Consider the following 17,436-nt stretch of genomic DNA (forward strand, 5'->3'; position numbering starts at 1 on the left):
TCTCCCTCTTCCGTCAGTATGGGCTCTCTGCATGCATCGATGAAAAGCAGCGGCTCTTGATCCTGTTTCCAAAATCCGCAATGGCGGCGGAAGCAGCTCGAAGGCTTCCCCGATCCGGAAGCGTCCGAGGAGTTCTGGAAGGACTGCTCGTCGATAACAAAGGTTCCCCCCCCCCCGGCTCCAATTTCAATTAAATCATCTATCTCTGTTGTTAATTTGTTTTTTACATCTATTCGCTGTAAACCAAGCCATGTAAGTTTGCATTTATTGGACCAATCGTAAAAACGGACATCAGCAAATTCGAGCCATCAATAATGGGTGACAATTCTCAGTAAAAGTAAATTAGACTGTTAAGCCTGAAATACTAAGGATCCTTTGGCACATTTCGTTATTAAGATTGTTAGAATAAGATGTTCCTGTTATTAATCTTATACACTGCATATTTTTCAGATACCATAAAAAAAAAACTTAAAATACACTAGATGATTTTTTTTTGAGCTGTGCCAGAATCCCTCATCTGAGATCAATTCCACTCAAAATGAGGCAAATGTTTTATTTGTAACCACAGAAACTAAAGCAACCTTTGTGAAAAAATATATGACAAAGAATTTGTCATCTATCCCCCCAAAAAGTCAAAGTTTGACCATGGAAATGAAAAATATCCCCAAGTAGCAAATAGGATAACTCTAGTAGCCTACTTGGTTTGTGTGTAGAAACAGTTTTGAGTTATGAAATTAAATAAGTCCTGGTTTATTCATGGCTGGGGAAAACAGGGAGGCTATTTATTCTGTAGTCCCCAATCTTAGCACCAAGTGTCAACGCAGTTTAATGCTACCAAAATGAACATACTCTTTTTGGAATTCATTGCTGGATGTTTGTGCAACACATCCCTATAGTTGATAAAATTCCAAGACAAAAAGACAAGACGAAGCGATGCATTTCAAGAAGCAGCTGTATTTTGACTATAAAGGCATTTCTAATCCAGTGTCTCTAAGCTGTTTCCTTAATATTTCAGTGTATAAAGCCTAAACTATGAGAAAAAGAAAAAGTCAACCAAAAACATTTCATAAAACACAATCATTGAAAAAAGGAAAAAACCCATTCACCCATCAGTCCAATTAAAATAGAAACATTTTCATTACCGCATTTTTTTTTTAAACATTTTCCCTCAAAACAAATATATTTTCCTCATATATATATATTTATATATTTATTCTCAAGGCAGTTGGTCACAGACAAATTATTTGACCTCATCATGGCCATTTTCATGTTTCAAAGTTATAAAACATGCCTAGAATGAAAGAAAGCAGTGGAGGACCACTGCACTGGCCAACAAATATCTCATTTTGTGTGAGAGGGCATCGGCTGTCAAGGCAGTGTGGCACGCACGCACGCACGCACACACACACACACACACACATCCTCTGGAGCAAGTGCAATGCGAAGAAAATGAATTTCTCACACATCATAAAACTACAACACATTCCCCCTTCACAGCACTCCGGTTGTCCATCAGATTCCCTTTGCTCGGTTCCTCTTCCTCCGGCTTCATCTCGCACCGAAGGCTGCTGGGTGCCGAAGGTCGATTTAAGTGAGCGACGCCGCAGTCGTCAGTCTCTGATCCGTCCGCCGTCATTTTAGTTTTGACCCCCTTGAGAGAATACCCGACTAGCAGATGTTTACCTGAGCCAGAGGGGCTTGAATAACCGTTTGCCAACTGAGAAGCAGGAAAAAATGGACCCCAGCATGCCAGCATCTCGATATTACAGTAAAAACATGACTAATAGTTTGTCCCTGAATACTGAAGAATACTCCATCAGTAAATGGAGCATCTGATAGCAGAAGGGAGAAGACACAAGTGGCAGCTTTTCTGAGTAAGGAGGGTTATGATGCCATATTGGAAGAGCAACTGGGGATGGAGCTATGCGCTCTGGATTGGTTCAGAAGGACAGAACACATAGAAGAGACAAGGGGATGGGCTGAATGAACAGGGGGGGGGGGGGGGGGGTGCGATAGATGAGATGGAGCCAAGGGATAGATGGCGTGTGTTTGTGTGAAAGAGAGAGGAACTGTGGAGAGGAAACAAAACAAAGAAATCCCTGGGCTACATGGGAGGGCACAGGGCTCGAACCACCTCCATTCATCACATCCCCCGGTTTCACCCGACACTCAGCACAACTATGTGCTTCTCTTCTGCAGTTCCTGAATAAAGGCTGTGAAGAGCGAAGAAGAAAAAAAAAGCATGAAGTATCCAGATACTGCGTATTGAAACGAGATTTTAAGTACAATGTAATCTCACCTCCAATAATTTCCTCCTTGACTTTTTGCAGTTCTTTCCTCACCTCCTCCAGAATCTCCTGCAGAGTAAGTGATTGATAATTAATCAGTGGTGCATTAGTAGTACATGAGGAAAATGCTTTGTGTCTGTAATATACTTCTATTTGTGGGCGTCACTGATTGGTGGAGAAAGAAAGTTGCATTCTGATTCTGATTTTATGCCTTCGACAGTTAGCGTGTCGCACTAAAGCTTAGCCTTAGGCCCTTTCGGTTTAGAACCATTTACCTGTTTCATTCTCTCTAAATCCGCTTCGTCTGCTCCACTTGCATCGTTGCTATTGGCAGCGGGCTTCGCCCTACGAGCAGACGAGACACAGACGAATGCAGATGAACATTTTAGGTTTGCATTTGGCACCCAAAAAAAAAAAGAAGCCAGGCTTCATGGGACCGCACTGATGAGCCAATGGAACACGTCACCATAGCACCAGAGCGATGAAGGAATAGAGAAGAGGAAGGTGCAGAAATGCCACCCCCCCCCCCCCCCCCTCTGCCCCTCGATGAGCTGCAAAGACTTATGACACAGTTTGCAGACAATTATATGCTGGCTAAAAATTGTCCACCTCATCACCCCTGCAGTATCCAGACAAGAAAGAACCCCCCCCCCCCCAAAAAAAAAGGTGTCAGAACGTAGTTTTACCACCAGAGACCAGCGTCACCCCAGAAGGGACATAAATAGAAGCATTATTCACAGTTGGACATCCGTCTCATTACGCAGCTTTCAGATGTCTCCCACACAAGTGATACACCTACACATCCCGCGGGGGCGTGTCCCGTTTTTATGCGTCACGCTAACCCGGTACGTGGGCTTGCAGCGATGCAGCGCTAACCTGAAGAGGAAAGCACGGGGGGAGGAGGGCGTGAACGAGCGGGACAGCATGTATACCTTGAACCTTGGGACAAAGAGGAAGCGGAGCCCGTGTTCTTGGCGATGGAGTTATTCCTGTTAGTGAGACACACACACACCCTCCTCTTCAAACTTCAAACATCAGACACCAACTCCTGGATGGTTAGTGGGGGCGGGGGCGGGGGCGCTACATTTGCTGATGTCAGCAGGGGTTAAATAACTGAATCTTGGATTACCTGGCCATAGATGCTTTCTCCCAAGGTCTTCTTAAAGTGTCTGAGAAGTAGAATGTTAAAAGATGTGAGCTGTTCTCTTTACAGAATAGTGTAAGATAGAAATCGGAATAAATGTGGACGTGAAACGTTTTCATTTCTCACCACTTTGACCCTGAGGCTCCGAATCATCCTGTAGAGACAAAACAGTGACCTTTCGTTAAGAGTGAGTCCTTCTCATCCGCTTTCTGTTTGACCTGAAGATACATTGGTCCTTATTGCAGGGCCTTACATTGTCCTGCGTCTTCACAGGTGGTTTCTCTGCGGTGTTTGCAGCTTTCCTCCTGATGCAAAGAGAAGTCACTTTAAGTTTTTACCTATTTTAATCAAATTAACTCGGATTTTTTTTTTTTTTTTACACGACAGAGCACATACTGCATTTTACATACGGCAGAACGTGCATCAATGGGGGTCAACACTAGTTTGTAATTAGCGTAAGCCCGTTCTTTACTGTATATTTCATCCAGTTTCAGACGTGATGTCACACACCTTCGTGCCAAGATGGCACTCATTTCACCCATGAAATCACCTCCTCCTCCTCCTCCTCCTCCTCCTCCTCCTCCTCCTCCAATAGAGGAGTTGCTGCTGCGGCTGGCATCGCCTCTGCCGGTTGCATTTGCTCCCTCGTCCTGTTGAGGGCAGCAAATAGCAAAGAGAACTGACGTGAGAAGTCATGACGCCTCAATGATGCATGCAGGTTACCCACGTTTCATAAAAAAAATAACCAAAAAGAACATTTTAAGTTCTAACACTTAAAGAGCAGATCATTTTACAGTGTCTGTTAAAAAAATGCTGATTTAATAAAACTATTTTAAGTTCTCACTTTGGATACTTTGCGAAGTTTTGCTCCGGCTAGGGCAGCGGCCAATCCACCATCGCCGCCTCCTCCTCCTCCACCGGACAAAGATGGAGCTGGTGGAGGTCCTCCGGAGGAAGGCAGTCCTGGCGGTGGCGGTGGGCCAGGGGGTGGAGGAGGGGCCGGGGGAGGGGGAGGGCCTCCAGGAGCTGCTGGTGGAGCTGGCGGCGCAGGCGGAGCCGCCGGAGCCGGCGGCGCAGGTGGAGCCGCCGGAGCCGGCGGCGGAGGTGGAGCTGGAGGAATCGAGGCTAGAAAATGGACATATTTTAAAACAATTATAAATTTGCGTTCACACACAAAAATGTCAGCATTGTGATTTTCCAGGGGCGACATGATTCGATGGCCGGAGGAGTTCTGGCTGATGTTTTAGGACACTACGGTGTAATACGGAAGGATCTGTGGGGACTGAACGGTGATCACTTAAGAACGGCCCAAAAAAGAAACTCTGTTCCACACGATAAATGATTTATCAAAAAGATCGGACTGTACCGTTAAGTGCAGTTACGTTTCCTGACCTGCAGAGGTTTGTCTTTCTCTCTCCAGTCTCTCTCTTTCCTGTCGCTCCCTCTCTTGTCTCTCTCTCTCCTGTCGCTCCCGTTCTTGCTGTTGCTCCATCCTGCGTACAATCACATCTGTCAGCCACAACCACACCTAAACATGTTCAAAAGGGAAATCAGAGGGGTGAACAGGACACACGTTATTAGATTTCATTGGACTGGCGTGATTAGGCAGCCTGCCCATAGGCATGATGGGTAATACAGCTATTATCTATATCCCGTTAATGAGCGCACATCCTGCAGATTATTTCTGCCGCATTGTTTTCCAGCACCGCTGTCTCGTTATATTATCTGGCACCGCTTTGGAGTGTAATAATCAGGATTTTATTCTAATCTGACATTAGTGAAATGATGAGGTGGATTTAATAGCTCCTGATCAGCCTGCCACTGTAAAGTCCACAGCTGGACGTGTTGCCCTAATTCAAGCTGCATCGGTTTTTGTTCCCGCTCCCTCCCTTCTCCCAACACATCTGCTGCTCCTAACAGCTGTATGTAGAACAGCACTCGCACACGTGGTGCACATACAGACAGTCAAATCTACACAAAATCATGCACAAAGTGTGAACCACTGTGGTTCAGGCCCATCCGATCAAAGACCGCCAAGGAAATGGGAGATTAAAAAGGTTAATGTCTGGTCTCTGCTGCCCTAAACGGTGTCGCCGCACCAGATTTCACACGGGTGGGGTTAGGGTGAGCGGCATCTCCCTATTCTTTAACCTACAGAGGTTTAGCTGTAACAAAGCCGCTACATGTGCACATACCACAAAGCATGAAAATAAAAAGGACATCGACGTCTATGGTTCTCAAGCCTGCCTGTAGACCCAGAAATGTTGCTGAATCAGGCCAAGAGGACAGTAAAGGGTTAATATGATATAATATAAAAGGTGGGTTTCAATGCAAAGGACATCTGGAGGTACCTCCGTTGTTGTTCAAGCTCTTCTGGAGAAGGTCCATTTGACACTGGGCGGGGGAGGGTTGCGTAGCCTGCAGAAACACAACGCAGAAAATAAATGAAAAGGACGAGCGAACACGGGACACGACCGTTTTATAGAGCAGCTTTTGACATTTCAACATTTTATATACATGCAGTCTGAGCATCTCTCAGAACCACAAAGGGACCGGAAAGACTGGAAAGTCATTTACGGCATTTAACTGCTGTTGGTTTATCCTTTTGATTTTGTTCAAGGCCCAGCTGCTTATTTTTTGACTGAGAGGCTGAGAGGACATTGCGAGGTTGACACACGTTAGATCATCAACAAGTTTTACAGGCCGAGAATAATAAAAAAAGAAAAGAGGAAGACGTCCATAGTGAAGCAGGAAATGAGTAAAAGTGAGGTAACGCTCGGGTCGTCCTTTCACTAGCCCGTTCCTCATGAGAGTTTCATCACAACGTTTGATGGCTTTTTGCACCTGAAGGTAACCTCTAACGTTTCTCTTCACCTAGAGGAGCGATCCTTGATTTAAAACGGCTGCAAACACAGCTGTTCTCCGATGAGGCACGATCGGGAACGTCCATGAAGCCGACGGATGGAACGGGGAATCTGGTGAGAACTCTTTTACCTGCGTCTGCCACGGAGCCGAGCACTTCCAGGGCGTGAGCCATGCCATTGGCAAACAGAGCAGCGTCCTCCTTGCTGCCAAAGTTGAGGCCCCACACCTGCCGGGCGTCCCGCCACTGGTGGAAATTGGGCGTGGCCTGGTTGTACTTGAGACCTCTAATGATTGGACAGTTTATAACCACCTGGGGGAGGATTGAGGACAGATGATCATCACAAAGACCTGTTTTGGTAGAGATGATGAGCGACAGTAGTACTTTTGTGGGGTTTTGTATGATAATAATTCGATAATCCAAGACACCTGCTCAGAAGTTTAAATGACCAAAACTAAACTTACAGAAATTCTGTAAAATTACAGAGCCTGTTTTGTGTTTGACGGGTTATTCTGATTTACAGTTCACCCAGCAGGTGGCGTGAAGCCTCTGAAACAGGGCAAAAATAGAGTGTAAATATGCCGACACTCCAACTCCCTAATTGTTTAACGGCCTTTGGATTCCACAGACCCCGTCAGGACGAACATTACAGCGTGCGACATGAACAGAGAGCCTGGCAAGTTCAGATGCCACTGCAGACACAATCCTGTCAAGAGGCAAGGGTCAGAGGTCGGCTGAGAGCGTGGAGAGCGACGCACCAGAAAGCTGAATTAAAGAGGTAAAAGAATGACGGTTAATCATGAAAGCGGGGTGGTGTGCATGAAAGGAACTGAAAGGACACGCGTGAAAACAGCAAAAAAGTTTTTTTACTCCATGTGCAAAAATAAAAACACAGAGAAAGGCTAACGGCTCCAGCTAACGGCTCCAGCTAACGGCTCCAGCTAACTCCAACATGCACCGCTCCATCCGACACAATTTAGGAGATAGGCTCCTTATTGGGTATCAGGCTTCTCCCTGAACAGGAAATGGCTAACTATCTCACAGGAAGCATCATCCATTTCAAGAACCGCCTCTTGGGAGCACGCGAGAGGCCTGAATGTTTAAAGGGGCACGAAGCACGGGTGCAGGCGATCACCCAAACTCGTCTTTAACTCCTTTGCCCACCTTCGTTGGATCTGTTGCCATCAGATAAGTATGAATGGACACACACGCGCGCACACACACACACACACGGCCGGTGGACACACCTGTTGGTCCGTCTGCATCTTGCGTCCTACTATCCTGAAGGCGTTGTTGTTGGGGTTGTGATAGATCTGGACTCTGCTGAAGGCCTGGGGCCCAGCGCCCGCCGGCATCCACTTCTTATTGCCATCGTCGTAGATCATCACAGTGGCCCGAGCCTGGCAAATGCTCGACTCACTGGAAGAGAGGGAGGCGAGAGGCACGCTTTCAGCTGCAGTTCGTACATCTGAGATCGGAGCGCTTTAAAAGAAGGGAGATCTGAGAAGTCAGACGTGACTTCTTATTTGAACTCAAACGCACGTCATAAGCTTTCTTGCAAAGTGAGCGAGGCCGGTGAAAATAAAGCCAAGAAAAGGAATGAAAATGTATCCGTCGATAAAACGCATCGTCTTATCTTTGCGGTTGCGATAAACCCTGGGCTCTTTTTCTGGCAACGGGGGGGGGGGGGGGGGGGGGTGAAGATATTTGGCAATTAATATATCTTTAGAGCTAAATCTGGAAGCGGAAGACAAAGACTCACATTTTATGGCCCCGAGAGAGCAACAAAAATGTGCATGAAAGTATGAGCTGATGAAATCATCCAGCCACTGACTTTAAAAATATCAACCGAGGTTAAATAATAAAACATCTATTTGTGCTTCCCCTTATGTTACCACATTGACGGTGAACAGACAAACACAAAGGAGGCGTGCACAACACGACACCGGCTTTACAAAAACTCCAAATCACTCCACAAGCACTTCTATAAATACACTATTCTAAAAGATAAGAGTCAGAAATGTGGAGTTCTTTAGTGTGTTTACATGCAAAGAGCAAATAAGCAAAGAAAAATGAGGTTAAGACAAGCCGACACGATGGACCGAAAGGTGGACGCGGCAAAAAGTGTTGATCCAAGAGGGGAAAACGATGCTGAGATCTGAGGGGAGACAACAATGGAGGCTGACAAAAACAGGAAGCTGCGTCGTGCCTTGACGAGCAGACCAGGCTCTGGGATCTTCCACCTGGACTCCATCGACCTCCGTGTTCATTGTAAAGAAAACACACACCGATTATACACAAGTCGTGTAGCAGTTTACTCCTCGTACGTACTACACGTGTAGGCAGCAGCGTTGGAGGCGTTTGCATTGCAAAGGTGAACAAATCATCAGTGGGCTCCTTTAAACCACAACAAACGACGTGAAGCCGAGCAGGACAAAGAGCTGACTGACAAATCTTACCATTCCTCCCCCTCCTATGTTGTCCCCATAGTGCCCTAATCCATGCCTTCCACCCCGCCCGCCATCTGTCACACCCGCGATACAATCTGCTGCTTCCTGTGACACAGCACCACAAGCCACGTCCCACTTCCTGCAGCCGGCCCTGCCCATTAACCCACAGCCTCGGCGTGAACAATCCAGTCGGGTCTAGAACAGATAAGAGTGAAACTAAACTTCCGTTAGAGAGAAATTATGCCTTCATACCTAAATGAAGAGAGGAGGAAGTAACGAGCAACCAATTGCAGCCACTCTTCTTTTTAACAACCAGGAAGTGACTTTCTAGGCCTGAATATATCACTTAAAAGATTAAACCACGTAACACAACAGAGGGGTTTATGCTTTAATGACATTTAGGGTAGCATAATGTGACAAACACTTGCAGGTAGCCTCCCTATAAGTCACCAGTAATGACACAGGTCAGAAGTCCCGAGGAAGGACTTCTAACTTCTAAAGAAAAAGATGCAAACAAAGCAGCAAGGTCTGAGACAAATGGAAACCGGCATTGCAAGATTCTTTATTTTATTTTTTTAAATAGTCATAATGTCGTGACACCAATAAATCTGAAAGTTATTCCACCATTAAAATAAAACTGATGTGCCTGAAATGATCCTTTACAGTGTGCTGCATGAAGTGGTAACCCCCCCCCCCCCCTCATCCACGCTTGTGAACGGCCGAGCCCCCGAACGGCTCAGGCCAATGGCCGACAATATAGCTGGGGGGGGGGGGGGGGGGGGGGGGTAGGTTGAGCGACAGAGAACAGTGTGGGCATCCTCCAGAGACTCCACCGACTGAAGAGTGGATGGAAATCTCATAGGATGATATTCCTGAGGTCCGGATTGGTCACCTTTTATGGGGGGGGGGGGGGGGGGGCATAGGACTGGGAAGCGGATGCATATTTAATAGCAGAGAAAGCAAGGGGCTCAGGAGTGAGGCCGAGAGTGAGCAGCTGCATTATTGATAAAACTCTGGACACTGAGACTAACACACACACACACACACACACACACACGCACGCACACACACACACACCTGTCACCCAGGCCTGCCGGCTGTAACAGGCAGCAGAGCTACGCCGGGGTTCGACTGGTTCGTGTCTAAACAGTCTATTCCCGTCTTTCCTCGTGAAGACGACCAGCGGTCCTCCAGCGAGCGCTCCGACGCCGGCCATGGCGTCAAGACACCTCACCGGCTGAATTAAGAGGGTTGTGTCCTGAGGCACCGATTGGTCGCTCCGAGGATGGATTTAAGCCACCGCCCTTTAGCACACCGCGAGCTACGGACTCGCTCAATTCAACAACAGGAATTCTGCACAGGACCATTCGAAACAGAAACACCTTCAAACCCAAATCACTTGTCCTCACTCGACTTTTTTTTATTTTTTTTATAGCAAGAGTAAGTTCCTCATCCCTCGGTGGATTCTGTGACAGCGAGGGGTTAACAGGAAACCGCAGCGCACGGCCGGGACACACACGCTCTTGAAAATGTCTGTATAAGGCTATGCTCGCAGAGCCTTTCGCCAAATGTGCTGGCAAGAACAACCGGGCCCGGCAGCTTCATCGTCCCTCCTCCTCCTCCTCCTCCTCCTCCTCAGTTTACCTGACTCTCCCTTCACGCTCCTTCGTCACTCTTCCGACTTCCACCTCGTCTTTCTCTCCATATCAAACAATTTTTACGGATTGCAGGACCTGTCAGAAGATGTCGCTCGCTGGAGATGTACTTATTACACAACGCTGTTCTCATTTAAATATACGGTGCAGGAAGAAGAAGACTCGAGCACGGAGAAAAGCCGACTACAAACTACAGCCTCCTCACATTTATGCACGACGTGCACGTTTTCTGGTTGTTGGAGTGTCGTCAGGTGTGTCTCAACAACAACAAAAAGTCTCCTTTGCACAAGCTTGAGGATTGTTTCACACAAGCTGCAGCAGAAACAGAGATTCATCACGAGGGACACACGATTGTCTTCTTTGTCCAAATGTCGCACCAAAAGCAGACAGGAAGTGAATTTTACCTCACACACTCAGTGCCGTGCGTGAGGTAAACCACTTCCACCTTCGCCGTCACAGCCTGATAAAGTGCATCACAGACGACAGGCAGACAATGATTTAATGTAAAAATAAATAAATAGGTAAACTCCCTCTGTTTAGATGCCTCTACTTGGTAGATTAAATCAAAAGAATGCGCCTTACGCTGCACATTTCTCCAGTTAATTTCCGGGTGAGCTTCTGACTGCTGTGGCAAAGCGACCGCTCCTTCATCAAACGGAGTAATGTCCCGTTATGAAATGGGGGCCGTGCAGTTTTCGGCCGTTGCATCAGAAGTCATTTGATGTGAAAACCGCTTGTTGGGTAAAATCTTTTTGCACCGAATATCATTTAATGACCGAAGCTCTTTCACAATGAGGCAAAAGGTAGATCGCAAAAGTGGGAAGTTTAAAAAAAGAAATGCTCGTTAACATTGCGCCGCCTCATCTCGCACACGGGACGAAGGTCGTGACCTGGATGGAGATGAAGAATCTCCGTGACGGCCTGACGAGCTCTCGCTCCGCACGCTCAGCGGCTATCAAACGTAGATAAGCTTTCAAACAGCAAAGCAGAGTTCCTGTTGAATCACGACAGCCTGCCCGCCCTGCAAACGTTAATATGTAACCCGACGCCCAGACTTGTGCAGAAACTTCCTCTGTTGTGGCTGCCATTCCTCAAATAATACGGTATCGACACGTAAAAGATGGGAATTATTCCCTTTGAGGATTTGATATACGAAAGAACCAGAATTATAAAGGTGGTTTATAAGGCTAAACCAATAGAATGTGGTTGGGGCTATCACACTTGGACTTATTTGCCTTTTCTTCTGCTCAGTGAACTCCCTCTTTCTTTGTCCTTCCTTTCATTCCTTCTACTGCTCACACAGGTCCTAGCATGCTGCTAGTTCAAACACACACTTGCTGCAGGCTACTGCTTTTCCTCCACCACGAGTCAGACATACAGAAATAAGGATCCAGTCTCTCTCGGCTGTAGCCGCTGTCTGAATGAACCGGCTGGAACTCCGTGACTAAGAGAAGGCCTCAGTCATCTTTAAGCGGGACTCATCCCTTGCCCGGCATCGATTTTCATCACCGTGGAAAAGTTGGGTCGGCGAGAGCTTTTTTTTCTTTTCTTTACGTGACCACTTCAAGTACGTGGGGATTTTTTTGGAAATTCCTTCCTGTTTTGGAGGCAATGACGGCACATTTGTGTCCGTGTCAGGGTTGTGGGGGGGGGTGGACACACGTCTGGAACAATCATGGCCATATTTGGAGCCGTCTCACCTCTGTCCCCTCTGAGCTCAATTCCTTTTACAGGTCGGAGCACATCCTCCCCGACTCGGGCCAATACGGAACCAGGCGACGGAACCATTCGCCGAGGTGGCGCTCGCCCCAACGCTAACTGCTCCGACTCGAACACACTGGAGAGGAACCGCCTTCAAAACTATGACCTCAAACTGAATTGAAAGTCAATTACATGTCATGTTTTTCCTTCCACATAGACCTTAAAACTTTTAAACACACTTGAGGTCGCTTGCCGTGCACGGAGGCCGGTTTCTTGTGCAGATCAGTGGACGGGGTGCTGCTCGAACGCAGCAGGCCGCAGCTCGTTTTGGGACCAATGAACTTCGTGGTATCAGATCCCTGCACGGGCTTGCACGTGCACCGATATCTCTCCCAGCATTTTTGGACAGACTGGAAGCACTTCCGAGCCTGCAACCGGAACAACCCTTCCCTTTCAGCAACCAAAACCGGCAGTCGTGTGTTTGTGGTGCATTTTCTACACAGATGCCCTCTGTTTCTGAAAAACGTTCGGTCGCATGCGGATAGGCCCCCCCCACCCAAATAGAAATACACCTTGTGAAAATAAGCAAATTGAAGAAACCAATTATGTGATGCACACTTTTAGAGGCCCTACAATGCAGGCCACTGAACGCAATTACATAATCCGTTAGGCTCCCTGCCGAAACGGTTTAATCCGGTTTTTGTGCATCAGCACCGTCCCAGCGGAATGAAGTTAAGGTCCGACGAACTCAAATATAGGAACGCATCAGACGGCTGACAGCAGACAGTCGTTCTCATACTGCCTGCCATCCATTATGCTCCATTAAGCACTGGACTCAAGGAATCTCGGCATCCATTAACAATGCTGACCATGCAATACACCATTACACTTCCCAGCCCACAGCAAGCTTTGGTTTTCGTGTGCCGTGTGGCCCAGTCTCTCCTGGAGAGCTGGACTGACTCCTTACCCCCACTGGGTTTGCAGACGTTTCTCTTACTTCATTCGTTCCCGCGGATCAGTTCGAGATCTTTGCCATTCGAGCTAAAATGTCAAAATGTAACCTGGTTTCAAGTCTCTGATTTGTTCTGTAATAATAACCCGACACGACTCCGTCCGGCTCCGATCAGGACTGGAGAACAGTGAGGTAGGCTTCATGTTCAAGCTCACATTTCAAGATTAAGCTACACAAGTTGTTAGAAGCCATCTTTCAGACAAAACAACTGCTGAAGCGGGCCTTAACAACTGCTCGGACGCGCCTCGGGCGCAGCTGCTGCCATGACAGAAAACGACCTTCTCATAACAGGCAAGAACTAAACAATAAATCACTCCCCCCGCCAGAAAGGCTCGTAACTCTGAGATCAGCCATCTCAGCCCCACGCGAGGTGAAAAGCTAGAAGGCTCGTCTGCTGTTGATCCAGCACAAAACATTTCTGGAGCTTCACAGCACAAAAAACAAAAACAAAACAGCACCGAAGAATTCAAATATGCAGCTGAAGAAGAAGCATCGCTAAAACAATGCATCCTATTAGAAGCTCCATGAAGTCATTTTAACGTCTCTTCATGCTATGCCACAGCCTGATATAATGAATATGCAAAGGAATAAGAAGAACAAGTGGAGACATGACGAATCAGCATCCCGGCACGCCAGACTCACTAGTGAACATTACACAACACCGGGGTATGAACACACCGCCATCCCAACATCAGGTTGTTACGCTGGCTTGTCCTTAAATGGTAATGCTGAACAGTAATGCTAAAGGCCTTAAACTTGCTCTAGCTCCTGATAGAGGAAGAAGATACAGCTGCATTTCTTTCCTTTTAGACAATTCAGAGGGGGTGGGGTGGGGGGGCAGCGAGGAGGCCGTTCCCGAGCTTTTATGGCTAATCAATAATAAAGTCTTGTTAAGAGTGTCAAGAGAAAAGCGGAGGAGACTGGTTTTAGCGTCGCGTCTGCACGGCGCTCAGGGAACTTGTTTGATCGCTAACGGCGTGTATTAATTAGCTGCGTTACACGCGTTTGTGTTTACGGCTCTCGTCACACGAGTCACCTGAAGGCTGAGGTGGCCACGCCGCCGGCATCAGTCCCAGAGGAGGGCACCCGGTGAATCGGGGAGGGAGACGGGAATCACCTCTGACAACAGCAAATCCATTTATGCAGATGGATGCACTTCCTGTGCCAACTGACCACAAGGATAAATGCTGATCCCAGCGCTGTAAAAAACCAGCCGCCGCTCACCGTGGCGATAACGTGGACGGAAAACAGGGGAGGGAAGCTCAAATGTAAAGAATAAATACGACGATGCATCCATTTCCATTGAGGAATGCCGAGTTAAGAATGTCAGGAGGGGTGAGGTGAGCCATTCTCTCAAACTGGGTCAAATGGTTGAACTTCTGACCAACCGACTCCACTTCTGTGTCAACATTCACATTCCACGGGGACAAACGAACCGAGCGCAGCTGCATTCCAGCATTTACCTATTATTCAAGGTGACACGGTGCGAAGCGGCCACAAATGGCCCCCCGTGACGGTCACCCACCAACCGACTGGAGACACCGTTACGTTCCACAGCTCGCTCAGTGCGGTGATTCTGGGATGCACGAATGAAACCGACGGAATCCTCTCACAATAACACCGATCGCGGCCGTTGATTTTGTCCTTCGCTAGGAGGGACTTTTTCCAAGGCAAAACAGAAACGATTCGTCTTCTACGACATTCCTGCAGAAAGGTGAGCCCCAAACTGGCCCCGGCTGTGTGAACGGGTCTACAGCGTGATACCGGTGCAATTAAATCTATAAAGCAGCTCAATTGTCTTACATAAGAGGCATGTCATAATTTTCTGTTAATATATTGTATACCTGGAGCAAATGGTATACCAAAACAGTCGCACAAATAAAATAAAAAAAAGAACATCTGCTGATTGTCGCATCCGATGAATCAATGGACCCATTTCCAGGTCACGTTCACCGAATCGCTGAAGGTTCAGGCAGCTCCGGTGACGGCTGTAATAAAAATTACTGTGCAGAAATGTGCGGAAAGACAAACAGAAACCCGGGACCAACCCGTCGAGCGATATCGTAAGAGACAGAACGGCGTAAAAAAGCTTTTGAGATAAAGAAGCAGCCACAAAGGTCAGGCTGCACCGCCCGGCGCGGAATTAAACTCACAACTGTAGGTTTGAACAATTACAAAGAGTAGAACGCCTCTCTTGCTTAAATTTGACGACAACCAATCGGCTTGCCGGCTGCACAGGCTGCGACAGGATGTGGAATTGGTTTTCTTTTTTCCGCACAGCAATTTTTCGTTGCTGGTTTCAAACCTCTGCAGTCCTGGAGGGAGAGAACGAGTGGAAGAGGGATGTGGATTACATGCCAAGATACAAACGGCAGACAAGCGAGCAGCTGAAGGAGCCCGTGTGAGGAACAGGCCGCCATGCTGAAGTGCCTTTGAGCAAGACACAGGAGCTCCTTTCATGTGCTCTACAAAGCACCCCGACTTATAAACACACATGTTTTTATCCTCTGAACTCCTGCAGACAAAAAAAAAAAAAAAGAATGCAGCATGCAGATACAAATCTGTGTTTTGTCATCTGACCTGCTCAGCAACCCCGACTTGGAAATACTTTCTTTTGAAGCCGCCATACTGAAACGGGTTGGACCGAGCCTTCAGTCAGATTTAAAATCAATCCCATATATTTTAAGAAGTTGTTAACAAACCAAAAAAGAAAGAAAAAGCACTCTCCGGTGACGTGCGTGTCGAACACTACTTTACTCCACAACAGAGATAAACAACCACAAGAAGCTGAAACTCTTTGAGTGGGGAAATACGATTCACATTTCTAAGGTGGTTAAACAACTAGAGAAAGATTTTTTGGGGGGACCGAACAGTCGCCGTTTGTGGAAATAGTGGCCGAAACAATCGTAGTCTGGAAACACAATGAAGGTGAAGGGATTCGAGCCGCTTTACTCACCTCATTGTTCGGCCAGAGTGCGGATCCTCTTCCCGTCGGCAGGTTCGGCTGACTTCTGAGCCGAATCCGGCTTAAAAAAAAGTCAAACTAGTCAAGTCAAAGAAAAGAAATACCCGGAGAAAATAGGCGGAAAAAACGCGCATCTAGACCCGCAGACGGGGAAGGCAGTAGCGGCATAAAGAAAGAACGCAAACCGCGACGACTTCCTGGTTCGTGCGGAGCGCGAGCGCGAGCGCGAGCGGAGCGGAGGGGCGGGGAGATACAGTAGCGGAGCGGGCTTGTCAACTCCGATTGCTATCCCACGTCGGCTTCTACGGGAAGAAGGAGCGGAACCGAGGAGCGGCGGTTCTACACAGAAAGAAGAACTCCTATTTCCACCCTTTGAGCCGGTTTACCGCGGTGTTTGGCGGAGGTTCGGGCCGTCCGTCGGCTCGCTCGGTCGGTCGGTCTGTGTTAAACTCAGCGGAGCCCGGCCCAACCCGCGAGCTCCAACCCGCGAGCTTCAAAGGAGGATACAATCCCCGTGACGCATTCAAGTGCGCGTCGTAAAAAACCAACGCGAGAGAGGAGTCTCGTTCCAAATCCAGATATTCTATCTTTTTCCTGATAAATTACTGCATTTATTCATTGATACTTCATCTTCTACTTGAATTTTGGTATTCTTTTGCATATGAGAAAATAATATATAGGGATGTTAAACTTTAATTTCTACTGGGTAAAAAGTCTACATTATTTAGGGATTTTTTTATATTTGGAAATAATCATTATGGAAGTTGTAAGGAGTCACAGTTTTGTAAATGTAAATTTGAAATTTGATTTCATGGGGCTGTGTTGCAGAAGACTATCAGCAATTCGATTTTTTTTCAGACATCACATGTTCAAAGAAAAGGAGGACGAGCTTGCTGTCGCTTTGTGGAGACACCCACGGCTTGGGAGTGAATAAACGTAAGTGGGATTCAGATAAAGCAAGACAAACGTTTGGCTTAGAAAAAGAAAACAGTTCCCTTTATGATTCCCACGTGGGTAAATTCTTTTTTGACTCGACATTGTTTTACACACAACACGCACGCACACATACACACGCACAAAGGGCCTGTAAACATGCAAATGAATGGAAAGATTCTCGAGTGTAGGGCTGTAAATGCATAATGAGAGTTATACCATGTCTATGTAAGTCATAAGAAAACATAAATGAATGTAGGACGTGTGACTTAATGTCCTGTATGCGTGAAATGCAGCAACGTGCAGAAACCACAGTCTCAAACAGGTATTAAAACTATGGGTTGTACATATTATGTGTCTTTTTAATTTATTGTTATTTTGCATCTGTGGAGTAATTTATTTTTTATTTTATTGGTATTGTTACA

The 17,436-nt window shown here is 47.0% G+C and overlaps 1 protein-coding gene across 1 annotated transcript; it reads right to left on the reverse strand.

Moving 5' to 3' along the window:
- Positions 1-940: 940 nt before the first annotated feature.
- Positions 941-16,273, reverse strand: vaspb (vasodilator stimulated phosphoprotein b). Its single transcript, XM_068745416.1, has 14 exons — positions 16,070-16,273; positions 7,543-7,714; positions 6,427-6,607; positions 5,784-5,850; positions 4,825-4,925; positions 4,277-4,542; positions 3,943-4,082; positions 3,686-3,737; positions 3,559-3,586; positions 3,418-3,457; positions 3,221-3,277; positions 2,564-2,633; positions 2,300-2,357; positions 941-2,213 (listed from the first exon to the last, which is right to left on the reverse strand). Exons 1-14 carry the CDS (start codon positions 16,072-16,074, stop codon positions 2,179-2,181), a joined length of 1,272 nt encoding a protein of 423 aa, XP_068601517.1. The 5' UTR covers positions 16,075-16,273; the 3' UTR covers positions 941-2,178.
- Between the last annotated feature and the right edge of the window lie 1,163 nt (positions 16,274-17,436).

Source organism: Brachionichthys hirsutus, chromosome 11 (genome assembly GCF_040956055.1).
Source record: "Brachionichthys hirsutus isolate HB-005 chromosome 11, CSIRO-AGI_Bhir_v1, whole genome shotgun sequence".
Classification (NCBI taxonomy): Eukaryota; Metazoa; Chordata; class Actinopteri; order Lophiiformes; family Brachionichthyidae; genus Brachionichthys; species Brachionichthys hirsutus.